This window comes from Sardina pilchardus, chromosome 9 (genome assembly GCF_963854185.1).
Source record: "Sardina pilchardus chromosome 9, fSarPil1.1, whole genome shotgun sequence".
Taxonomy (NCBI): domain Eukaryota; kingdom Metazoa; phylum Chordata; class Actinopteri; order Clupeiformes; family Clupeidae; genus Sardina; species Sardina pilchardus.
The window spans coordinates 30476046-30503021 of NC_085002.1; the positions used below are offsets into that span (position 1 = coordinate 30476046).

Here is a 26976-nt window from a genome sequence, read left to right on the forward strand (position 1 = left end):
TGTGATTGTGCACTGAAAGTACACAAATAAGTTATTGTGTACTGAGAACCTTCAATATATTCATGATAAAATGTTTAATCTATTTGCCTCCGACTGTAGAATGAAATACAAGCCTATAGAGAGCTAGCTGTGTTAAGTTGACAATACTGATATACTGTGAAACAAAAAAAAAAGTGTGATACTGACTTTTAGTCTACCACCCAGCACTACCCACCTTGTCTCTTGGAAAAATTGGCTGACTTGATGTTTTTGGTAGAGCTCAATCTTAGGGGATTCAGCCTTGATTGATTGTAGCATCTTGGCAACCTCATATCTTTTTTATCTTTTTTTTTTTTTGGCTTTATGCATTAATTCCGTAAGTGGGAGAGAAAGATGGTGTGGGATCAGGAAATGACTGCAGGTCGAATTCGAACTTGGGTCCCCATGAGCACTTAGACTCATACATGGTATAGGCGCTGCTGTTGTGTATCTCACAAATTCTAATGTAATTCAACATAATGCAAGATGTGTATTGTTTGTGTTTGTTAACTAGGCAGGTAGGGTGCTAACTGTTATCAGGAGGCTAGTGGTTTCCTGTTGTGTGCTTCATGAACAAAACAGTCTGGCCGTCAAACTAGTTTTTGAGACTGAAGTGTTTCTCCCCTGATAAAACTGAGGTGAAAATATGTACTAAACATTTTTTTCCTTTTGAAAGTATATTTGTGTGTTTGGAGGTGTGGGCATGGGTATGGTAATGTGGCTTCTGGTTTCTCTAATCATGTAAATGTCTTCCTGTTCTAGTTTTATCTCCAGGACACCAAGAGCAGCAATGGCACCTTCATCAACAGTCAGCGCCTGAGCCGAGGCTCTGAGGAGAGCCCCCCCTGTGAAGTCCTGTCTGGTGACATCATTCAATTTGGTGTGGATGTGACTGAGAATACACGTAAAGGTAGCACCCCTCACTCCATTAATTAATCAGTAGTTACCTAGTTACAGTATATGAGGTATATCAGTATATATGTGACCTTCCACGGCGAAATCATTCACAATGTCCAAATTTTCAAAATCAAAGTTATTACGTTTTCAGGAAGGGGCATAATCAACCTTCAAAACGATACCTATATCTAATGAATTGAACGTCATATTACTGAAATATAAACATTCAAAGGAGTTGAGTTCATCCTGTCATGCCAATAGAAAAACGGAGAAATCTGCCTCTGAAGTTAACCGTCGACTCAACACTCACGAACGCTTTGTAAGGTCGCCGCTATTACAAGATTTACAGTACTTGTATCAACGACACAGCACACGGATGGCTTGGTGGTTGTCAATGAGTGCAATTACCGTAAATATTGGAATAGAGCGGCAAAAACGAGACGCCTCTAACTTCCTGCTTCCTCTAACTTTCTCACCTCAACAAACTCACGTTTTTAGACTACAAAAGGTCAGTTTTTCGGCGAAATGTATTCACGGCCGTACAGTGTAGACCTCCCACTGTTTCAAAACACTTACAAAAAAAATTCCACGATTTTAGCACAAGTGACATAAATGGCCATTTTTCTCAGAAACGCCTGTTGCGACAAGCGACTGGTTTTGCCGTGGAACGACACATATACAAGAATTCTTTCTATAATTTTGCCCATTTCAGTTTTTTAGTCGAGATTTGTAATATCAATAGGGGTGGCACAGTACATGAAAAGAAATCCGAACTATTCAATTAGTTTGTCTCGGTTAGGAGTGTGCATCATATGGTTTTGACCGTTCATGGCATGGGTAATGTAGCCTCATGTCTGTATTAGGGATGCACGATATTGAGTTTTAGACAATATCCGATATGCCGATATTTACAAGCTCATTTTGGCCGATTGCCGATGCTGATACCGATATATACACACCTCTGCTTTTTAATTATTGAAAAGTCTCTCGGGTACTATAATGAATCTGTTATTATGATGGGGTGCTTATATGGGACATTAAAAACTTTCAGAAATAGACATTCACTCATGAAAACTGTTACAATTATTTAAAATATGGCAGATTTATTTATATTTTAATTTTTATTTGTATTATTCCTAACTTGAACAGGCTTAGCCTACAGGGTTCAACATTAGCTTGAAAAAGTTGTTGCCAACTGGGCAACCAACCAGGCATGAGGTTTTGGTTGCCAAATACCAAAAGATGGTTGGCCTATTATTCACAGCCTGTTATTTCAGTTTTCTCTGTTTGTGCAATAACATAAGGCATATCTTTAATGTCTTGGATACATGCTGTCAGTATCTACAATATGTTCAATGTGGTATAGGAGTGCACATTGGTTGTGTCTACAGTAGGTGTAATTGAGTGCCTGTCACTTTAAGAAATACGTGAGAGTAATTGGCCTACAGTATCACTGTGAATAACAGTTGCGTGTATCAGAGGTGTAGTTCATTGTTCATCTGAACCCAGTATGTGACCCCAGACAAGGTTATGGTGTGGAGAGCTGAGGATCACAGAACTATGACTGTGCAAGCAGTGTGCAACATGTATTAATTAGGGATGGGTATAATTAATTGACGATCGAGGATTGATCATTAAGAATTTCGTCGATCACATAGATTTGTTATCGGTTAAACTGTTGTAGGTTGCGTTGCGTAGTGTGAGTCTTTAAGCAATGAAATTAATTTCACTGTGTGGCAACAATTAAACATTTTACCAGCCGGGGGCAATATTTGACACCATTCTTAGTTACCTGCGACTTTTCCTTTTGATTTCAAATGTAGTCATGAAGAGGTCACGGTAAAGTGTGGCGTGGGACCATTTTGACCACTTAAATAAATATAGCGGTGCATCCTGTATCTACCAGTGGACTACTGGTAGAATTCTACTATGAAGAAATGAAGCGGTTAGTGAGATTCTACCTTTCTGGTAATAGTAGGCTTCGTCGTGATGGAATGTGATGATGCTAAATATATAAGTTCTTGAAAACAATAGGCTACTTAACCTGTTTACTGCCAAGGGCGCATATGGTATGTGTGCCCAAGGAGCATCATCATTGCCTATATTATACCATAGGCCTACAGCCAATTAAAACATTGTTACTGTGTTGTTGCTAGGTTGACATGATGGTAAATGTATTGTAGACAGATCACGATTGGTTAATAATTACAAATATGCTAATTATGTAATTCACAAACTTCAAGAAACTGTTTGGCTGACGCTAAGTTCAAGCTACAGTATATGGCATATCCATGATCTCCTCCATGCTAGGTTGAAACTGAAGCAAGATGCACCGCTATATTTATGTCAATCGAAAATGTTTAATTGTTGCACAGTGTAATTAATTATTATTAAATATTTTTCTATTTTCATTGCATTTTCAACAAAAATTAGATACATATTTCATTTAATATAAAAATATTAATGATTAATCGATAGTCGATCATTAATTCTCCCGACGATCAACTAAGAAAATTTAATCAAATGCCCATCCCTAGTATTAATTATGCTAGTACAGGCCCGGCGTGACTAGTCAGAGCTTAGGGAGGATGGGCAGGTCTGAATATTATGAGTTAAATGTATAGTTTCTTAAATTCATTTGATGCTCTTGCACCAGTTTGCAGTTTCCCCAATATTAACAAAGTCATAAAAACTGTTTAGAAATCGCAACCAAGTCCATATTGGTATTCAGGGCAGTAGGAGGCTATATGAGCGGCCCCTCCTCCAGTGGCACAGCTCGAACGAACTCTCATATGTGCCGGGGATACGTGTAGTAGGCTAATGACAATTAATTTTACTGTAAGGTAATAACCCTACATCACATGGAAGACCTAACGCTCAGTTTCAGTGAGCAAGTAGTGAGAGAAACTAGAGGAGCGTTCAAATTCGGGGACAGGAGAAAGTGAGCATTTATTGGGTTGACAATGTTATGCCATCTTGCATAGCTCGGGCAGGTTACGCTATGTGTAGAAATAAGATATTATGTAATATTTCAGTCAGTGTGCTACAAAGGCACAGAAGTTGCGAACCAAACCGTGCCAACTCTAAGACTTATATGTAAATGCTTTTTCCTCCACCTTTTGGAAAGATTTCTCCTAACTATTTTATGTTCTGAAGCTGGAAAGCAGATGATATTTCTTGGCAGTTCTTATTTGTCTGGTCCAACAGGGCACAGTCCTAGTCTTCTGTCACAGTCATAGCCTTCTGAATTTGGCAGGTTTGAAAACTAAAAACATGCCTCTCAACTCTTACCCTGAACGCATGGCTGTACATGAAGTAATCATAATGCAAATTAACTTGCCCTTTTAGAGTCCACCTACAATCCTGAGCTCAGAGTGTGCTGGAACATCTTGCACTAGCAAGGATATGTTGTGTTGCCTGTTAGAGCTGATGTAGTTTGAGGAGTGAACAAATGGTGTTTTGTTGAGTCATTGATGTTATTGGTGTTTTGTCCGCAGTTAGTGTGGTGGGCTGTGGTGTCATTCTCACCTACATCCCATCTAACTTCTTTCTGGAATAAAACCTGATATTATTTTTGTAGGTCACTTACGCTAAGTGTATGTTACATTTTGAGATCCTTGCTTTTTTAGGAGCAGTTGCTACTGTATTGTTCTGTTCTGTGTGTTTTGAGACTGTCCGAGATGTGCGTTCTCAACTGGAGTCTTCTCCTTTTTCTAGTTACCCATGGTTGCATTGTGTCCACAATCAAGCTGTTTCTACCTGATGGCATGGAGGCTCGACGACGATCAGAGTAAGTTTCAGGTCTTGACATGATGTTATTGCCTAGGACAATACAGTTGTATTGTTCATTGTACAATACTGTAATTGCAATGTGTGTTATTTACAGTGCACAAGTTAACTCATGAAACTTTTAGCGGCTACACAGTGTGTAGAAACTATAGATTGCACAAGCAGTTTTGAGGAAAGCATGAGCACAACAACAGAGGAAGGAACTGTCTTTCATCACATGTGGCCCAATGCAAAGTAGAGGTTCTGTTAGCTCTGCAATTATACATTATTAGCAGAAAGCTTGTGTGTGCCTATATGCATTCAGTGTTTCCCACAGATTAGAAGGCAATGTGGGCAAAGCTATCGCTTTATCGTTCTCCTTTCATATAATATGAATGATTTTTTACAAGACAAGATGTAAAGCTTGTCTTTATTTGAAACACACACACATTATGCAATTATTTATAGATTCTATATACTGACATTTTTGATACTCATAACAGCAAACTTTATGCAGATTATAGCCTACTATATTACAACTGCACCTTTTTAAATTCAGCTGTCTGGTTGAAGCCTCAAAATATTGTAGCAGCTACAGTATATGTAGCAGCAATATTGTAACAAAGTAGCAGGCTAATCATACTCTACTGGTTGGACTGTTCAGTTTCCCCACATGTGTTTAAGTATCAAGGTAAGCTAATACTTTTTCTCTTTGGGACAGGCCCTTTTAAGTCTTGGAGTTGAAAAACATTGGTATTGAGATGGTCAGTCAACTTGAATGCAAGGTTTTAATCAAATGTCTGCAGCATAGCCTATTAATGATGCTAACCAGATTTAATTTAGCTAGTCGTCTTCTCTGCGTCATTGCGTTCACGATTGTGCACGCATGAGAGCGGGCCAAGGAGAATGAGTTTACTTCTACTGTTTGGTGAAGTTGCACGCATAGTCTACAAAAGTTGCGGAAGAACTTTATGCTCCCACCCGAGCACTGTCAGGTGCGTCAGTGTGACCACGCTTCCAGGGATGATCTCGTTGGTTTTCATGGAGACAGACGTGGTGTGCACGGGGGGGGGGGGGGGGCTGGGCTGTGTGTGTGTGTGTGTGTGTATGAGAGACAGACACGTAAGTGACAGAGTGGGAGAGCAGAGAAAGGAAATTTAGCTAAACGAATGCTGCGTGTTTTTCAATAATGTTTTAAAAAAGCAAAACGCAAACGAAACGCAATATGTGGCGGCCGGTGCTGAATCTGTGGCACACCGCCACAAATCAGTCTATGTGTGGAAAACACTGGCATCACATACAGCTCTCGGACTTTTATTGGGGCATTCTATTCGCCTGTGAGTATTTGATCAGCCACAGAGAAATTAATCTTCAGTGCCCTGATTCTGATATGGGATAAGTCTTTGTTGTATGGTGTTGTATGGAGAATGCCCTAAAATATGTTCAGATTTACCTTCGTCATGATAACCTATAAACATTTAATTTTTTGTTCAACAAGACCTGACCTCATAAATACTGAATGAATGGGAAAACATTTCCGCAGACACTCTTAAGATCCCTTCCAAAAGAGTGGAAGCTGTTACAGCTGCAATTAGAAGAACTCCATATTTATTCCTATGGATTAAGAATTCTATGTCATTGAAGTTTGTGTGTGTGTGTGTGTGTGTATGTGTGTAGTTTATATATATATGGTGTGGAATATAATCCTACTTAATTAAAGGTGTAGTTCAGAATTGTGTACATAGGACCTCATTTCTAGCTAGTGTAATATTTATCAGTGGACGGTTTTCAGCACATTCCATCCAATCCTTCTAGTAGCTGAGATCGCTGGTGCTCGGCTAGCACCAGTCAACAATATGTGCTAGCCTAGCCTGCCACTAAAAACCTCTTACCCACTCCACAGTACTTCCGAGTCAAATAAATTATAAAGTCAGACTATCAATGTAGACGTCTGTTTTGGTAGAAACTAGTCAAAATGTAATGTGATCATTGAGGAATAAGGAAGGCTAAAATTCCCCTCCACTGATTTTGTTTACTTCTCAATGTTTATAGTCATCCTGAAATAATCGTAGCAGTGGCACATGATTTCAAACACAACCCTGGTTGCATGTTGCGCAGGCGCTTTTTGTTAGTTGTTGGAGGTCGCTTTCCCAAATTTCCGACTTTAATGTAGAATAGGGCCCTAAACGGGGATGTCCAAATTGTCTGCCAAGCTTTGCTGCTGCTGCTGTTACAACCTGTCAAGCATACAAGCACAGAATGGATGACTTGAGTTGTGCTGTTCTTTGGTACAAGGCAAACTACGGTACACAGGTTGTTTATGGAAGGTGCCCATTTTAGTACAGTCTGTATCAATGGGCTAAATAAAGCATCTGAGCAGAGGAGGATCCTATGCAGCTCTTACCTTGCTGAGTAGCAGGACCAGTTTAACAATGTCATCCAAGATATCAGTAAAATGTTCCTTAGACAGGAAAGTGGAACTGTACTCCACATATTTGCCAAAGCCCATATGTGTATTTTTGGGCTGTGACCCTCCCCCCTCTGTTTGGCTCTCTCCTTTGAGGCCCAGATTAGTTCACAGGTTTAGGTATGTGTCACTTTGTTTCTCTCATTCACGCCCTTTTTCTGCGTTCTCACCTTTGCTCCTTCGCTGTACCAGTCCAGTCACTCTCCGAGTTAGTCCTCCCACCCTCGCACACACTTTCCCTCTAATTCTTCCTCCTTTGCTCTATTCCCCTTCACTCTTCCACCATTTCTGTCTATACCATAGATGTGGTGTTTAAGAAGTGGGTGTTGAATGTGGTCTTGTGACTATATGCGCGCGCACACACACACACACATACACGTACACACACACGCACACGTACACGCACACGCACACACACACGGTTCAGTGACATATTTTCATCAAGACTTTGGAGAGGGCAGTATTTATAGAAGTGAGATGTTGGTTGTTGAGTTGCAGTCTGCAGTAGTGAGTTGAATTTGACCTTTTTGTCATATTGATGGAATGTTACACAACCAGTACCTGCGCTTTATTATGACAGGCAGGAAAAGAAGCTGTAGGTGTGAACCAGAGTGTCAGGTTCCTCCATTGTTCTACTGGAGTTATGCCTCACCATCAAGGAAATTCTTATTCTCAATTTCTCTGTGGTCCTTTTGCTCTGTGTTGAAATTTCTGCCATACTCTGGCACTACCAGTTGACTGATAAGCATACTTTGGACTTTATGGCAGGCAATTGTTTTCTCTAATTTTCTTCAGCACTGGGCAAATATCATTTTTTTGTGTGCCTATACTTCAGCACCATGAGCAATTAAGCCAGTAATGTTCTTTGTACGACTAGATAAGAGACTGAAAGCTTTAGTAGGTTAATTATCACAAGTTGAAGGCCATCATAGTTTATCATAGTTGGCCACCATAGACCACCTTATCATAGTTACTGCATTCTAAATGTAGAATAAACACTTGTAGTGTTATTAACTTGAACGAAAGATGGGAAGAATAAGGCTAGTCTGAAAATGTACTGTTCTATTATAATATATTAACTAGCACGATGGCATTCGCATACTAATCTTCCTTGAGACCTCATTTTCCAAACTAACACAAACACTATGATTATAATATTATAGCCATTTGACAGAAAGCCATTGGTCATTGTCGTTACTTACTTGCTAAAATGTACTCATCTGGAGATAACATTAGATCATGGCTCTACAGTGCTTGTGTTTGAGATGCTCATGCATCCGTTGTGGGAACTTCGAGTGGTCTGCGTGGCTGCGCACACGTGCAGCTTAGATGGAACCTAGATTGCAGGCTAATACTATTGTAAACATACGATTCTGAATCCATAAGGACAAATCTGTTGCGTTGTGATAATTCATCCATAGTTGTCTTAACTAAACTCATAGACACAAAGATAGACTGAAATTGTGTCTTTAAAGAGTAGAAGTCTTTAGTCAGCACCTGGTGATCACTATTCTGGATTGAAATCAGGACCTACTCACCCCTCCAATTTGCATTCCTAGGTTTTTAAGTGGTTTCACAGTTGAATTGCTCACTTAAGACTAATGTATCGTTATGTTATAAGAGGAAGTACTCTGTGGCTAGGGTATTGATTAACCAAAGATATGATCCTATCTTTTTCAACTTTAACAAGTAGTTGAGCTGACACGTGGTTGGTTCACTCAAATTCTTTCACTTAAAATAAATAATTGTAAACAATTGTAGCTATGAAGTGAATAATAATTTTACATTAGATACAGTAATATGGTTCCATTGGTACTTCTTTAAGTAATTGATTGTCTGATCCTGCTATTTATGTCTGTTTTATATGTAATGTTTTCATGGAAGCAACTAAGGTCTTTGCGTATTTTAACATGGATGTCTCTTTCCATGGTGGTAGTTAAATGTTCTGTCTCAGGCTTATGCTGTGCAGTCTGATCCTCTTGCATTTAGTATCCCACTTTCATGAAATCTACCACATGGTAATTCACTCTCCTTAGTCACTCTTGTTCTTCCTTTAGTGGCAGTTGTAATTTAGTAGGCAATGCTATTAATTAGAGATAAATCACATGAGGAAGTAAAAGGAATGTGCTAGTGTGTTACGAAGAGAAGAAGTGGCCGCCAGGGGTAGAGGGAAAGGAGCCGGGTTAATAAAGCTTGACCTCATAAACATCCTTGCCTATTGCGGGAAAAAGCCGCAAAATATCATGTCATCTGGGTCTCTGCATTATGTTAATGAGTAGTTGAAGGGTACGCACTGGATACACTGTGTGTGTGTGTGTGTGTGTGTGTGTGTGTGAAGCCATTTTGATCAATTGACTTGGCATAATCATTCTTCTAAAGTATCTTGTGCTGTACAGTAGCCTAGAAGAATTTCATTCTGTGCTAGCGTAGCCTACTTATCTCAAGCCCAACAGGCACAATTTTAAGGGCAAGGTGTAAGTCTAGTAAGTAATGTCAGTTGTTAACTTTTGTGCATGATGAGACATGTGAAATGATTGACAAGCAGTTATGCTTCAGTATTTGACTAAATTTCTATAATAGCTTTGTGGTTTTGATTGAAATCGCCAAGAAATGTAGATTTTTCCAGCAAGCAATATCTAAGGATATATAACCTGAGTTTGTAAGATGGATCTCTTATCCAGCCATAGCGTCTTTGTCAGGTCAGCTATTTACCTGGTTAGTTTTAAGAATAAACTTTGTAATGCCTGTTAATTAATGTGAAGATAAAGTTCTGCTTACAGCAGCTACAAGCTGCAAATACTGTACGTCCATGTCGTAAATATTTGTTTATTGCTTTAACTGCTATATGGATTAAAAAGCAAAACGCAACTCCTATGTTTTATAGCACATAATCTAGCCTCTCTTGCTCAGCATTCGCTGTTAAAGATTAACAATACAATACTTTGCTTTGCTGCAAGGGCACACCTTGAATACAGCGATAAACATTTTCTTCCGCACAGATTTAAACAGCCAAGAGAATAAGCTTTTGTTTCGCTGTCCTTTCAGCAGTTCATCACCAATGTTTTTTTTCCCCCTCACAGTGTGATTCAAGCACCATTACCACTACCTATTGATAAGGTAAGCTTTTATCAATTTGTGATGTTGCTGTGATACCTTTGCTTATGTTTGTGTTTACAAGAACAGAGGTTTTGTACTTTAAAGACTTTGATTGTAAAATCTTAATTTTTAAAATCCTGTCACTCTGTATGGTCTTTTTTTAGACATCTGTGTTCCCTCAGTGTGGGGCACTCTACACCTCTCTCAGAATTCCCTTTCTCTTAGCCTGCAGGGCCAATAAAAAGACTCCTTAACTTTGCATTAATGCAGTACGCTATAATGAGACAAATTGGTTCTTCCTGACCGAAGAATATGCAATCAGTGTGTTAAAGAACCATAGAATGATCTCCTTTAATCTACACATCACTGGGTTACCTGATCAATTACTCTCCTTTCAGAACTTTACATCCTGAAGCGCATATTTTGAAATATTTCTGTTCAAATGAAACCTTATATTTTCAGCCCTTGAAATTACTTCAGTTTTAAAGGCTTAAGCAATGTTTAGCCATTAATACAATGAAAAGTATTATTCAGAGGCAGCCCAAACTTTATAGAGTGGAAGACAAACACGTTCTCAGTATGATTGAATCATTAAGTTGGAAGAAAGTGCAACATGAAGTGACAAAGTGACATTAAGGCTACTATAACCTTGTTCTTGTATGCATTTGCTATCCATCATTATTATCATTTTCTTTACATACTATATTATATGAAGGTTGTAGCAATATTTGAGCTAGATTTTAAGGATGCAGTATGAAACAATTATCCCTGAATTGAGCAGGCCATGTAACACGAGTGAGGGGAATTAATTTAGCCTTCATCACCATTCATGTTATTCACTTATTCAAGTTGCTAGAGTAATTTCACCCCTAAAATAAAAGGGTGATGACGTGTATGAAAACATTACCAATTAACAATTTAGCAAAAATACTTTTGCAGTTCTTAGTTTTGGGACCTAAATATTAAGTAGACAAACTTTAAGCAAAATCTGAGATGGTGCAGCAACTACAGAATGACCCACATGGAATGTGTCAGCAACTATCAATACAGTGCTGTTTGTTCCCGCCAATATTCTCATTTATAAGATGAATAAATGCCAGGGAGATAGGAGTAACTTTTCTGCAAACTGCTTTCCAGTCTTCTCAAAAAGGTTTGCAACGTCAAAAGCTCAAAACCATTTTACATTCAAGGATGATATTGTTGTGATCAGCATGATAACTTTTTGGGTCCTTTTAATTGTGGGCTATATGGGAATGGGAATGCATTTCTTTTCTTTATTCTTCTTTATAATTAAAGCATGATCTGATTCATTGGGCTATTGGGCACTGCAGTTAATGCATAGGTGAGGATAATGCATGCGTTTATATACACAATGCAGCTCATACATGGAAGTTATTGTATAGGCCTTAAGCACACTTCCAGCTAAAATTGGATAATGGAGTCATCCTTGCTTTCCTGGATTTTTCCTTTTTTGTTTGTCTCACTGGTATGAAAAGTGAGGAGCGGAAAGCAACAGACTAGAGCCTCATAGAGGTGTCTTTCTTTGTAGATGTGGAAGTGCATACTCCATGGTTAGAACTCCTAATCATATTAGGGAGTAACATGGAATCTAATTTTGATTGCTCCTCCCTGCCCTGAGCAGGAATCCTCTCCCTGCTCAACTTTGGTCTGCTCAAATTGTGCTACACTTCAGCAGAATTGGGCTGTTGGTTATTTACTAATCATCAAGGCAGATTGCCTCCTTTCTATGACATATATTTTATTATTATTATTTTTACCATTATATCACCATTTTCTTTATTAATTCATCACCACGGAAATGATGAGACTTTTCTGTGCTAAATGAGAGGCTTTCAATGTCTGAAGTTTGCTATTTGAGTCTGTTCTCGAAGACTTGTAGTTTCTTCCTTCAAGAATGTGAGCGTCCCCATTTACATACAGACCTAACCAGGTCTGAAACCACTTAATCCAGTGCCTATATAGAACAGATCTAATGTTGTCAGTATAATGCTTCATAGCATATATGTTAGATCATTTTTCATTACTCCTTGTTTTCTCTATCTGTGCCTTGATGCGTTTTGATTTAAAGTCAGAATTAAATGCAGGGGTCTCAGATGTGTTCTTTGCATGATGTTGATTGAGTAGTTTGGCCTCTGTTACTGAACCTTGTTGAATTTGTCCAAAATAAATGTTAACAATTATTATGAGTGTCTGGTTCATCATGAATTTACAACTCAAGTAAATTGGGGAGGTATACACAATTGCATCTCTTTGTGTTAAATACACTTGTGTTACACTTGTGCAAACACTTGTGCTGCATTGTGCTCTGAAGCTGCCCTCACAGTACTTTGTCTGGGTTCTGCAGGTTGCTGCGAACACACCCAGTATGTACTCTCAGGAACTGTTCCAACTGTCACAGTATCTGCAGGTATGATAACACACCGACACCTAGTGGTTTTGTTTTGAAATGCGTTCACACCTAAAATCTTTAATAATGAAAGAGTTTTTTAGGAACTCCATTTCATTCATTCAAAATGATTGTAGGCCATATTGAAATGCGTTCAGGCAATATGCTCCCAGTAAATCGCTCATCACTTCCATCTCATGCTACTCTCTAGGAGGCCTTGCATAGGGAGCAGATGCTTGAGCAGAAACTGGCAACTCTGCAGAGGCTGCTGGCCAGCACACAGGAGGCCTCAGAGAGCAGCTGGCAGGTAGGAAACACACACACACACACACACACACACACACACACACACACACACACACACACACCATACATACACAATCAAGACTGGCTTTTGGAAATATGAATGTTGATCACAGATAATAGTTGTCATTACATCCATTCTGTTTTCCAAAAGTCTAGCTGTTGCTGCTCCTCTCTCCTTTATTCTGTCATTTTATGTTTTTTTGCAAACATAGCATCACATTACTTAATATGTATTTTAAGGGTTGAGGAATTTGAAATAATGCAAAAGATTATTTTCATCACTCTTTCTCTGCTGATTTGTAGGCTTTAATTGATGAAGACCGACTGCTCTCTCGTCTGGAGGTGATGGGGAACCAGCTGCAAGCTTACTCTAAAGTGAGAATATGGTCCTGTTTTGTTGGACCAATACCAAGTGGTTCCTAACAGACTTGTGGATTTAACGGTGTCCTGTTTACAGTAATTTCTTGAAACAGTCGTTTCCTGAAACATTGGCAGTTAATTAGGCATTAGCAGTTACTATATATGTTAGTAAGAGCATGGTATGGTTTTACATGTGACACTGCAACACCGTTGATGTCTGATTCTTCTAATACTGTATAAATATTAGCCTTTTGAAAATGTAGTTGACATCAAAAAGCACTCAGTACTGAATGTAAATGAATAAAGGAAGAATAATGAGTTTGATACCTGTCAGTTGAGCATGCTGCTTTCATTGAAGCTATAATTGAAAAAATAGTTAGTTGTACTTCCTCTTAATATTGTATGTTCTTTTGATGTAGAACCAAACAGAAGACACCATCCGGAAGGAGTTGGTCAACTTACAGGATGACAAATTCAATTATGAGACTACAGCCAAAGAGTCCCTGAGGCGGGTACTTCAGGAGAAAATTGAGGTGGTCAGAAAGCTATCAGAGGTGGAGGTGAGGTGTATTGAAGAATTTTTCATTCTAGAGGAAATTTACAGATTTAGTGTCATAATCTTGTTAATTACTGTTATCGCTTGCGTTGTGCACATTGGCACTAGAGTTGTTTAGAAAGTAGAAGTTAATGTATTAGATGTAGTAAAGTTAACAAAAGTTGCTGATAGACCATCATTGAACTGTGTTTTTCTATGTATAGCGGAGTCTAAGTAACACAGAGGATGAGTGCACACACCTGAAGGAGATGAATGAGCGCACTCAGGAGGAGCTCCAGGAGTTGGCCAACAAGTACAATGGCGCAGTAAACGAGATCAAAGACCTCACTGACAAGATCAAGGCAAGTGTCATAACAGAGGGGAGAATAATGTTGTCTTCACTGTTAACACCCACCAACGTAATAAACCACCAAACTAATTTTCACCTTTTATATGTCATAATCCCACCAACATAATTTCCAGAAAACGTTTACTGTATACCACCAACAAAATAATTATTACATACAGTACATGGGAAGTTATACAAAAAGTCATTATATTAACCTCCCCCAAATATAAGAAATCACTTATTTACTGATACCGTCTATAGCCCTCTTCACACTGAAAGCCGTGGTGAAAGTTGGTGGTAAGGTGGAGCCGGCAATTTGCCGGCTCTGTTTGTGTGAAATGGAGGCGCAATATTCCTCCTTTCAGAGAAGCCACCACAGTGTAGGCGTAAACATGTAAGCACTGGGCATGAGTTGAACAGTTACATACAACATAGGTGTCGGAAGAATATTTAGTCTTGTGACACTTTCAAAGCAACAACAAAATTTGACAGCAGTTTTGGAGTTAGGAATTGGGCTGCAGGCAGCAGTTGGGTACATAAATGGCATAGACTGCGTAGGCTTTCGGTAAGGTAAAAGCAACGACCGAAACGCAGGGAAAGTCTCCCGTTTTTTGAAAGCTCAATGTTGCCAGGTATGCTATGATTTGGAGGCTAAACGGCTATTGAAGCTACGGCGATAGTGGAAACGGAGATGTCTGGCGATGTTTGACGATCAATTGCCATTGACAAGCAATGTGATTGTCTCTCCATCCGGCATCCTTATCAGACACACCTACTCACACCTATGTGTGATTAACATGAGAGGAGAGATCCTGTGGCACAAATACACAACCTTTATCACGTGAGGAAGACGAGATGCAACGTAAATGCTGGCCATGTGACGATGACTATAATTAAATGTATAAGGCAATATCGTTGACGAATAAAAACGAGACTAAATGTGGTTTATAAAATAAAAACTATGTTATAACATTATTTTGTCTCTTTTAGTCGCGTTATTATTTTGCAGTATTTCTGTTTCCTGCGTCTCACTTCAGGGGCACATCAGGTTGCATTTGTAACAGGTGCTAGCTGGTTAGCTATGCTGTGGAACGTTAGTAAACCTCACTCCCCGACGCTTCAAGAGCGCTGCTGGCATGAAAGCTAGTAGCCTGGGCTTTTAGCTGGATTGTTAGCGCGCTCGACTCCCGATCCGAGGTGCTGCTGTCTCGCGGGTTCGAGTCCGGGCGAGTGCAGGGCTGGACCGCGGTGGTTCCACACAACGCAGGTTACATTGGTGCCGTGACCCGGATCGGGAGTGAGGTTTAGGGGGGTGAGTGTAACGGGTGCTAGCCGGTTAGCTATGCTGTGGAACGTTAGTAAACCTCACTCCCCGACGCTTCAAGAGCGCTGCTGGCATGAAAGCTAGTAGCCTGGGCTTTTAGCTGGATTGTTAGCGCGCTCGACTCCCGATCCGAGGTGCTGCTGTCTCGCGGGTTCGAGTCCGGGCGTGTGCAGGGCTGGACCGCGGTGGTTCCACACAACGCAGGTTACACATTGTCTGATTATCAGGGGTTTACCAGAGGAACCGTGTTTCTCGCGTGGGCCTGTTGGTCAAACATCCGGTGCTTCTGTCACTCATCTAATAATATTTGATCAAGTAGCAAAGGAGCGGTAAATGTAGCCTACTAATAGCAGCTAAGAAAATATTGGCTACGTTCAGTCCGTTAGGAGGCAACTCTCTCAGTTCAACTTTGAACTAGGCTACTAATCTCACCTCCGCATGTAGATCTACTTCAGATGAAAATGTTAACAGGCAACTGCAGACTTGATTAGTGTGTAAGCTTCTGTCCAGCTGGTGTTGGCGCAGCCATCTACAATCAGCAACAAAGTTCTAATCTTAGAAACATTTTTAATGCAACCTTGGCTTAGTAGGCTTAGGCTATCTAATGTTGTGTGGGAATTTCAAGAAAACTTTTTTTTTAACAATTCCTTACCAACCACACAAGTGCACGTGTGTCGTTTATTAAAACGGTAGGGAAACTGAAGACGTCGCTGTCCATCAACAAAATCAGCATGGAGTTAAAACGTAATTTAAAGTCCCACACATTTAAAGGGGCAGTGATCACTCAAGGCATAGGCCTTACCTAGTTAATGGTGAAATAGCATCCACATTTGAAACATTCAATAGCCTTGATCAGTCAGTTAAATTGTTGTCAGAAAAGGAACAGCCAGGTCTACAGAATATTCCAAATAGGCTAGTTTCCTTTCATGGTGGCAGAAAACTTCTATTTCAACATGGAAATATTTAAACATGTTAAATTCAAAAGCATCTGTGACTGTGGAATCACAAAAAAACTCCTGTCACTAGCTAATGTTCAGTGGCCTATACATTTAACCTATAATATTTGGAATTTTTGAATCCATGAAAATTAACCAAAATCTATCGTTTTCTATTAAAGGGGTAGTTTTTGGACATAGGACCTAATTTCAGTTTTCTGCACATTTCATCCAGTCCCTCAGAGTACCCAGTTTCAGAGTTCACTGGTGCTAGGTTAGCGTTAGTCAACGGTATTTGACAGCCTGCTACTAAAAACAGTCTTACCCATAGACAGTCTATGGAGAAACTACCCTTTAAATAGAGTTGCATTAATAAAAAGATGCTAAAATCCAATTTTCATTGACTAAAACAAGACTAAATGTCATTAGTTTTCGTCAACTAAAACTAGACGAAAATAAGACTAAAATGCTCAGACCTTTAGGCAACTGAAACTTGACTAGACTAAAAGTATGAACGTTACGTGACTAAAACTAATAAAAACTAAAATGACAGCTTGACACAAAGACTAGACTAAAACTAAAACAGGCCGCCAAAAACAACACTACATGTCTTACACACAAACATGAACAGAAGGTAAAAGTAATTGGGGCTACAAGAGCTTCCGTGTTTGGCCCCTACAGAATCTACGGGATTGTCGTATCATTATTAATCAAATGTGTTGTGATGTGTGTGTGTGCAGCTGGCTGAGAGCCGCCAGGAGGAGCTGACTCAAAAGGGGCAGAATGAGAAGAAGGAGCTGCAGATGCGCATCGAGGAGATGGAGGAGAAGGAGCAGGCCCTGCAGGCGCGCATAGAGGCCCTACAGGCAGACAACGACTTCACCAACGAGAGACTTGCAGCACTGCAGGGTAAGCACACACTTGCATGAGCACAGATATACAGTATATACACACACATGCATACATGAGTATATAATTATGATTCTCTCATCTACTCTGATGCGCTCACTCACTCACTCACCTATTCACTCATTTATTCAGTCTCTCTCTCTCTCTCACTCACTCATTTTCTTACTTGCTCACTCTCTATCTATCTGTCTATCTCTCTCTATCTTTTCTCTAGAGTTAGTTATCTTTCTTATCTCTCCCAAACACACATACACTCACTCTCACACACACACACACACACCACCTGTTCTTGCTTGCTGAATTGAAGCAAGTACCCCAGCTGGATGACTTGAAATGAGCATGGCATTGCAAAGGTGCATGTTTTTTTATTATTATTATTTGTTTTATTTTGTTTAATTACCGATTTCCAAATGTCTGCATCCAAAAGGCTTGGGGTGCTTTTAAGGGTAGGTTGGATGGATCTCTATTCAATCTCAGTGGAGTTGTGCTGAAGTGCATGGTTCTCATTAGGCGGGGAACACCCCAAACAGTTTCCATGTTTTCTTTCACAAGACTTTTTTTTTCGGTCATATCCACATCTCCCCATTGTCGTTTCCAGTCAGGTTAGAGCAACTGCAGGAGAAAAGCATAAAGGAAAACAACAGTTTAGGTGAGTGTGGGCAAGTGCAGCCCCTCAGTGTCCCTCTCGCTAACTCTGCATCACCTCTCCTCTGCTAATATGGCATGTTGCTTGTACTTCATTTTGTTTCTTCCTCCTTTGTCCACTTCACACCTTGCTTCTGTTCTGCTCAATGGTTCCTTACTGAATAGATAGAGCCATGTCTTTCTGTCCTGAGCATGCCTGGCCACCTGCGTCCACACACTGAGTCAAACACGGTCAATCAGTTTCCCCTCTGAGGACTTTCTTCTTTTCATTTAACTTTGGGCTTGGTTATGTGGATGCTTGCAGGCATGTAGGTCTCCTGATCCTGATGTAATTGGGAGGGTGTTTTTGTTGCCATTTTGTAATCCAAGTGATGTTTTTTCCCCTGATGATGATAGGTAGCCCACAGGGGGAATGCCTTCACAGTCTTGATCTCACTACAGAGGAAGGTAGTATCATATTTTCCTCTCGGTGCCACAGCACTCTCTGCCCTGCCAGCTTTCTGTCTAACACTTTAATGTACACTGTGAGACTGGTGGCTGGGTGCTCACCAATATTCTTGAAATAAGAAGTTCTCAGTCAGCCACTCTACTACTTCTTTAGGTTGTTTGCTGAAAGTTGGAATTTCCGTAGGTTGAAAAGCTATTACTTCATTATCAGTTTTATTTGTAATGTTAAGGGCAAGTTATGCACAGTTATAGTGTAGAAAGCGTCATTTATTTCGTTTAGGGAATGTTGTTGAGTTCCTGACTATGGTTAGCCCAATTTTGTTGGTTAGGGGTTCTGTTTACTCTTTTAGATCACTGAAGGGTGTACAGTGTGGTTGTAAAAGGAAACATTTTTTTCACAGTGAAATGAATGGTTCACTTTGCCTGACTGTAGAGGGTGCTGGTGTCTTTGCACCATAAGGACTCCTTTCAAGAAGTATTTGAGTCAATCTTGGTCACACAAGCAGCAAATGGAAATTGTGAAGGAAGTCTGATAGGCAGAAGTAGAACAACTTGATATGATTAGCAACTACGTTTAGCTAGTTACACCAACTCGAGTAAAAACCCTGAATTCTCAGCTATTTTTGTTGTCTGTGCAACATCAGCGTTTTTACTGAATTGCCTAAATACATCTAAGTGTGTAGAACCAGTTGCTTACAGATAATGCAATTGATGAGGCTGTCTTTTAACTGTTTAGACTGTTTAGATCTGATCTGATTTGATCATTTCCTCAAGCTATCTGATGTAGAGTTGCATGTAGCAATTTAGCAGTGAGGGGCATATGAAAGCTTGGTTTTGAGGAGAACTTTTTAAGCTAATGCTCATACCTCTATATCTGTTAATTGATCAGATGAGCGAGCCCATTCATGAATAAGTATCATGAGCATCATGAGTACGTTCGGATGAAGGCTCTGCTTTAAAGACACTGCGTTTGTGCGTGTGCGTTTTAATGGAAGAGTAAGTGTGTAGGTAGCCCAAAGCATTTCTTGTTTATCCCTGCCAGCCCTCTACATCTGTGTGGTTTCATCTGTCGTCCCCTGTTGTAGTTCAGTTTGGTTTTCATTTTATAATTTTGTACATTATATGGTACCACGTCATCTGATTCTATTTTACTTACTTTCACTTGTGGAGGTCATGTGCTTCCATTACACTAAGCTCAATAATGTTGCTGTTTTATTTAATGGAAGATTTTTCTTTCTTTATTAGACCACTTTCTTTTAAAGAGTGGAGGGGACTGCACTTTAATCCATCAATTCATTGAGTGCGAGCGTGAGTACACTGCATTCTTTCCACTGCCTTACTGCCACTCTCACTAAAGCCTTATTAACTGGCACAGGGTCTCACCAGGCAGCTGTTGTCCTCAGAGCTTTAGCATCAAAGTCTGTGGAGAGTATACATGGACAGTATGCTGAAGATTGTTGTTTTGGAAGACAAGCTCATGCGTTTCAGGGAGGAAGGCTACATGATTATGCTGAGGGGCATCGCCCTTTTAAACTTCAGTGTGTGTTTCACACGGTCTTGTCAGATCAAACACTTTTCCCCATTTCATGTTGTCGACCATTCTTACTGGGCCGGGATGCTGGGCTGCAATGGGGCAGCTCAAATAATCCAAAGGCCACTGGTTGAAGCTCAACATGGGAAGCCAGCCTGTTCAACTGTTATGCGCCCGAATCAGTTGCTTTACAGAGTTGTCAGCCTTGGGGACTTTCATGAGATGAACATTGGTTTGGATTGAACCGATATTAGTTGCACTCTCCCAGTCAGACTATTGCTTGCATTGAATTGAAATGATTTGTCGTTCAGGTGCTCCCCAATGCATTTTTTTCTAAGTAATGGATTCCACTTTTGTCTTAGAAAATAATGTTTCACTTTGATATGATCATGGAGATAGAGGTAGAGTTTCATGTAGTTTCTTCACTTTTCGGCAGGTTAGTTACCCATGATTGAACCCCTAGTCTTGAAGACTTGGGGGTAAAAATGTTTTTTGTCTGTCTTCTGCATGTTATCAGAGCTGTAACATATACATTCTAACTTTAAGCATGCCTTTACTTTAACGTTTCACTCTTGATCTTCCCCTGCCTTGGTTTTACCATCTAGTAGGGGGTTTCTCTCACTGGCTTGCATGGGAACCTACACCAGCCTGACTGAACCACACTGCTTTCTTATCGTTTTGCACATGAACGATCTATTATTTAAACCAGCAAGGAGCAACTGATTGATTTTAACATTTTATTCCATTCAGCATTTAACCTCAGTAGTTAGATATTGCTTCGTTTGCTAATAATGCAGATTGGTATTCAAAATGTGTGCTGGTGCTGCACATTTTTATTAAGAATCCGTTGAAAGGAGATGTTGACGCTTCTTCTTTTTTATTTTCCTGCACAGCTGTGAAGCAGTTGAAAGAGGCGGTGGATTCCTCAATACACAAGTTGTCCAACTTTGATGGTAAGCTTTTTTCTATGTTGTCCAAAGCCTTGGAGTGATGTTACTGGTGGATCATACAGGAGTCTGTATGTAGCTAATCATTTGATCCTTTATTGTGAAGCATGTATGTGTGTGATGGTTGCTTATCTCTGATCATAATGAGCTTGTTATACCTCTGTATTATCTAGCCTATCACAGCCTTTATTAAGATGATTGCAGAATAAAATCAGTGTTCTTATATATAATATATATATTGCTTTTATACAACAATTCTACCACTTTTTTTTTGTGTTAATTTCCCATTATAATGTAAACGTTTAAATCGCTAAAACTGTCTTGTTTGTAGAACTACTTCTTTCCGTTACAAATTTATATTACTTGCTGGACAAACTGCCGTTACTAGTTCTAAATGGATGGTTGCTATGGCCAAAAGCCAGTCGTTAGTTCCATCTCTCCCGTTGTCATGCAATGTAGCCTAATAAACGTTAGCTCGCATTGCGTCTGGTTAGGACATGCTTTTAGCTTTGAAACATCACTATTTTACTTAGCCTACGCCGTCCAACTAGTTAAAATCCACCTCCGTGATATACTATGTTCTGAGCGTCTGTATTTCAGCTTGGATGCAACGTGACCGTTCGTTTAAAACTTCACATTGTATCGCGGAGTGATTTATTATTAGCTGTGAAGAGTCTGAGTTGATTATCGTGGGATATTTCAACTCATGGAACATATACCTGTGTGTGTGTGTGTGTGTGTGTACACACACAGACACACAAAACCTTGTATATATCAAGAATGGGTCCTAAAGCCTGTAAAATATTTCTGTTCAAATCCTGTCTTCATGTAATTTCAAGGGCTGAAAATGATCAGTTTTACAGCCTGAAAATCACAATAAATGGGAAGCAATGTTTGGGCATTAATATAATGTAATAGTATTATTCATAGGCTGCCCAAACTTTGTAGGGTGGAAGAAAAACATAACTGAATTAAAATTGCAATCACACCTAGTTTCCTCTTTAATATCTTCATGTGTATTTGTTACACAGGCCTCAAATATTGGCTCAACATTGATTAAGTATTGTATTTGCAGACTAAATAATGATTGGTGTCATTTAAATGCATACATATTTATAAAACCCTCAATGTCACCAGTTTTGCCTTTGGTCCATATCCAGGGCCTTATATAAGATAATGGACATGCAGTACTAACTTTTAATGGTCCAATTGAGAACCGAGAACAAGTCTGTCTTCCATTGTACAAAGTTTGAGCAGGCTGGGATTAATACTTTTGAAGATAGAAATGCCCAAACATGGCCTCCAAGATAAGGCATTTCTTAGAGTGTAAAAAATGAGGATAAAACATCTAGAGTGAGAAAAAGTATGGAAACATTGGAGTTGATTTTTTTATTATTGTATTATTATGTTATTTTTTTGTCTTAGTATTGGGACCGAAATATTAGGTAGACAAACTTTGAGATAAATCTGTTGCCCCAAAGATTGATGCTTCATAGTGAAGATCTATTGTTTCTATATGTGTGTTTTCAGAAGTCATAGATGCTCATCTCCAGAACAACCAGACTGCTGGTGACAATAGCCTGGCCAGTCCAGAGAGACTGAAAGGTAATTTTTATCAAACACTACCTGAAATTATGTATTGAGGTGTCTAGAATTTTGCATTGCACCATGTATAAAGTCCTGTTTTGTTTACCTCATGGTGTGTAAACTGGCTTAGGTGTATGACAAGGCCCTTCAATAAATGAAAGAGTCCTTGAATCAAGAAATTCATCAAAATGTTTTTGCCCCTATTTGTCACTGAATAGGAATTTGTAGCAAGCCTTTTTTTTAAACTAGGTGTTCCCATACATACAGTTATGTACCTGGATAGCCTTTGCTAGCAGTGCGACTCAAGACTAACTTCATGTACCTTACTGGGCACGCCTAGTTCTGTGTGATGTGGCAATATCAGGATTTGTGTACATTCCGATAGAACACTTTCTTCCACTGTCCCTTAATTTGCCCTAGTCTTGAACTCTAGGCTGCTTATTAAACTGCATTCATCCAACAACATACAATCCAGTTACGCGCTGGCATCCATGTGTTTTGTTTTTACTGCATTACGGCACGTGGTTAAGTAGCAGAATGCTAAAATCTCCTGCCTTGTTACAGAGGTCATCTATAACATTCCGTTTGCACTCAGGAGATTAGATAACTTTGGAGTGAGAGGGAGAGCCTGAAGAGATGCACTGCAGCTATTTGTGGACCCTTGAGTGAAAGGAGCTCAGATCAGGGCAGCCAGCCGCATGCAGAGGCTGAGGCGTGCCAGGGTGTGGAGCTGCTAATCCAGCCGCAGCCTCGCTCACCTCTCGCCCATCCGCGCATGTGTGCTGCTCGCATGCTTGTGCTGTACGAAATGGGGATGGTGCTTTTACGCTGGCACGGACTGAAAGGTCTCACAGGAAAGCAGCTATATTGCAAAAGCTTGGGTCTTAACCAGCCATTAACCAAGAGGCCGAAGCTTCTTAAAGAGGAGAATAAGCACCTGCTATTTTTGTGTGGAAGGCTCATTACTACCCAAGTGAAACTAACCCTGTACGTGTGTGCTTTTGCATGCAATACGGTTATGGGAGAGTGCAGCAGCAGTGTGAGACAGGATAGCAAGTCGTGTAGATATTTGCAAAGCAGTGGTTTTAGTTTATAACTAATGAGTAAAGCTACCTAAAAGGCATGCAAAACCTTACATCACCAACAAGCAGCAATCCAATTGGAGATGATGCTACTATTCATCCCGACTGCGACTCGATTCGCTAGTATCATTAAAGAGTAAAAGATATCTGACCGCTAATTCTAATTTTTTGGTTTGTGTGTGTGTACCTGGTTCATATTCATTTGTGCAATGTTTCAGAATTTTTCCTATTGTATGTTTAAACGAGAATAGAATAGCCCTTTCTATTCTTCATCATACACGACAGCTTAGTCTACCTGAAGCATTCTGAACATCCTTTAGCTAAACAAACATAGCACAAACAGAGTTCACTTTAGTCGGACAAATGTTAGGCTGTATGGCAATTTAGCCTACTGGTGCTTATGGGGATTATTAAATACGTTGAAAACAGTGCTGTAGTGTTAAGATTATTTTACTGGGCTATTTGTTATTAAGTCAAGGTTGTTGATATCAACTGATTGATAGCCAGTTAAAACAAGCTTTCATACATTTTTTTAGCACATGCTACTATCGAATTTTATTTCACGCTTCGATCTGACCTGTTTTAGGCTACTATTAACTTGAGTACTTGTGTAGATTTAGCCTATTTTGCAAAGGCTGGCTGACTTGTAAAACCATGGTGCTTTTGAAGAGGAAATGTGGTTATTACAAAACACAATCCATATTTTGAATTTTTATCCTCAATTTTCCCCACAATGTTTATCTCCATTCTCCTCTCAAACAGCTTGACGGCAGCTGTGGTCAGTCAGTGATATTTGACCAATGTTTTACTCATGCACCACAGAGCTACAATGTACATATCCTGAATGGTTGATTTAGAATGGCAGGTGACAGATTATATGTCCTTCTCATGGTCATATTCCTTGCAATCAAATTTCAAGATAGTTGTCTTCACAGATGCTTCAAAAAGTAGCTAATTGTTGCCTGCTGTTGCTTGTGCTTGTGTAGTTCTATGTCCCACAGCACCTCCGACCCCACACACTCCTTCAGAGTCATGTGGTCAGCCACTGGTGCAGCAGCTGGCGTGGCAGCTGCTCCTGACCTCTCAATCCTGTGGAGATTAAGAGCCCAGATTACACATACTCAGATTATCAAAGCGGAGTTTCAAAAAAAAAAAAAAAAAAAAAAAATCCTAACTCTCTCCAGAGCTATAAACATCCACATCCATGACCTCATCTTTTCAATTTTCCCCCTTCTGAAATTGGTCTGTGTTTGTCATTTTAAGTTAACATTCATTTTCAGTAATTCGGTGTGTTACCACAATTTGCCCAGATTACATCCTCTGACACACTTACTGATGTTGACGTGATGTTTTGTAGTGAAAAGGGTTATCGATATTCATAGGAGGCCAGAGGGGGTGAGTTCATATTCAGAAGTCTTTAGAAGCTTTAGAACATTTCCAGGGAATCTCAATATAACTGCCCATCGCTCAGTCTTATGTGCACACACCCCATTATTTTCCATTCCTTCCAGTATTGTTGAACAACCTAGATCAATGAAAAAAGGCCAGGCTATTTCAGCATACAAGCGTATTCCTAACCCCTCTGAACCCAAGCAGAAATTACTATGTGTAGGCTCACTGTATTCAGAGCAAGGGGGGAGAATCCAAGAGGCTTATACTGAATTACACTGAGGAGGGTTTTACTTTGAATGTTCTCCAAATAAAACAAGCATTTTATTTACTTGATATATTTCCCTAGTAGGGGAAATTAATGTTACATTGGATTAAAATAATTCTCAGAGATACTGAATAGTATTATATGACCCCCCTCCCCCTTCCTTTAAATGGTGTCTTCCAATCTGCCCCTTTAGAAAATCAAATAGATGCTAAAGAGTCCGATATGTCAGACACTCTCAGCCCCAGCAAGGACCGAAGCAGTGACGATACTTCAGGTAAGTCTGTTTTTCAATACAAATTTAGTTGTGAATTTCAGGAAAATAACAAAGGTACCATAATAATTTAAGTTTAACCTACATACTGACATTCCCATACAGCCTAAATTGGAAAATTGTATTGTTTACACTTTGCACATAGCCTTAATGAGAAGTTTAATCAAATGGTAAATTAGAAGTTTGAGACTTTATGGAAGTGACTTATTAAATTAATACCTCAAATTAAATAAATACCTTAAATATTGCCAGAAGTCTGGAAGGCTTGAGGATGTTCTTCATTTTTTCTTTCACAGACGGACAAATGGATGAACAGGAAATGAGTGAGCCCCAGAACAGGGTGACACTTCTCAAAGGTAAAAGCCGTTCACTGCTGTTGAATGAATTTATGAATTTATTTCAGTGTTTGATTAAATGCTATAAGTACTTCTAGCATAACTGTGTATGTGATGTTGTAGTTTCTGGGTTGTTCAGCTGTAGAGTAGAGTAGAGCTTGCTTTCCTGCTGGTTCTGGCCTGGTGCCACAGGGCTCATTAGGGTGGCATGTAGCAGGGTGGTGAGGCTGGTGTGGGTGTGGCACTGCCTGGCACTGACTATATAAGGCATTGTGTTGGGCATGGAACAGTCTCACAGGGTTTAAATCCTGGGTGTTTTCTTTGGAACTAAGTGTGTGTATATGTCCTCTTCCCTGAAACAGGTGTGTATGTGTGTTGGTCTCAACATGACAGACACGCATACAGTCCTTCCCTTGGAACATGGAGGGGAGGGCGGGGGGGCTTTTCACACGGAATTTAAACCAATTAGAGAGTGATTAGTCAGGAAAGGGCACGCTTTCTGTGAATGTCACTGTAGTTGAACAGAAGAGCATTCTGTGTGTCAGCAGCCAGTGCATTTCAGGGTGTTCCAAAAGCTGATTTGCTCTTTAGAAGATCCTCTTCCCATCTGTCACAGCTACATTTTTTTTTGGATAAAAGCATCTTACATATTTTGCACTTCATTGTTTTCCATACTATACTTGTCCAAAGCATGCCTCTTGTGATCGTCTCCTCTTTGTATCTGCTTGTTCTGACTGAGATGTTTTGGAAACAGAAGAGACAGCTTTGAAACAGATTAGAACTGGAGTAAGATCAATAAGACATGTAGCGGTGGTGAGGTAGCAAAACCTGGAGATTAAGGGCTGCATTTGTATGCCAATTTAAAATTCTTTTCCAGTCCAAACTATTAATAGGAGTGATGAATGGAAAATAGTGACAATTCCCAGTTAAACCTGTTACATCTCACCAAAGATATGGTTGTGGAACAGAGGACAGTTGCTAATCATCTACTGACAAATGTGCAAACAGGTGATGTGCTTCACCGCTTTGTTGGACATTCCATTGTTGTCCGAGTATGACTCTAACTTTAGTTCCCAGTCAACAAACAGCTTCAATCTCTGTAC

General features: G+C 39.8%; 1 protein-coding gene across 6 annotated transcripts in view; it reads left to right on the forward strand.

Annotated features, from left to right (window-relative positions):
* The window catches only part of slmapa (sarcolemma associated protein a), a 62377-nt gene that overhangs the window by 19828 nt on the left and 15573 nt on the right, over positions 1–26976 (forward strand). For 2 of the 6 annotated variants that reach the window (XM_062544684.1, XM_062544683.1), the window contains exons 2-17: positions 781–928; positions 4633–4705; positions 10231–10267; positions 12612–12674; positions 12865–12960; positions 13263–13334; positions 13739–13879; positions 14079–14216; positions 17203–17371; positions 17970–18020; positions 18413–18463; positions 19709–19771; positions 20888–20947; positions 22472–22546; positions 25461–25541; positions 25835–25894. In XM_062544684.1, coding sequence (XP_062400668.1) covers positions 781–928; positions 4633–4705; positions 10231–10267; positions 12612–12674; positions 12865–12960; positions 13263–13334; positions 13739–13879; positions 14079–14216; positions 17203–17371; positions 17970–18020; positions 18413–18463; positions 19709–19771; positions 20888–20947; positions 22472–22546; positions 25461–25541; positions 25835–25894 — 1378 coding nt within the window. The remainder of the gene's footprint in view (positions 1–780; positions 929–4632; positions 4706–10230; positions 10268–12611; positions 12675–12864; positions 12961–13262; positions 13335–13738; positions 13880–14078; positions 14217–17202; positions 17372–17969; positions 18021–18412; positions 18464–19708; positions 19772–20887; positions 20948–22471; positions 22547–25460; positions 25542–25834; positions 25895–26976) is intronic. The other 4 variants (XM_062544686.1, XM_062544688.1, XM_062544685.1 and 1 more) reach the window with 3 other exon arrangements.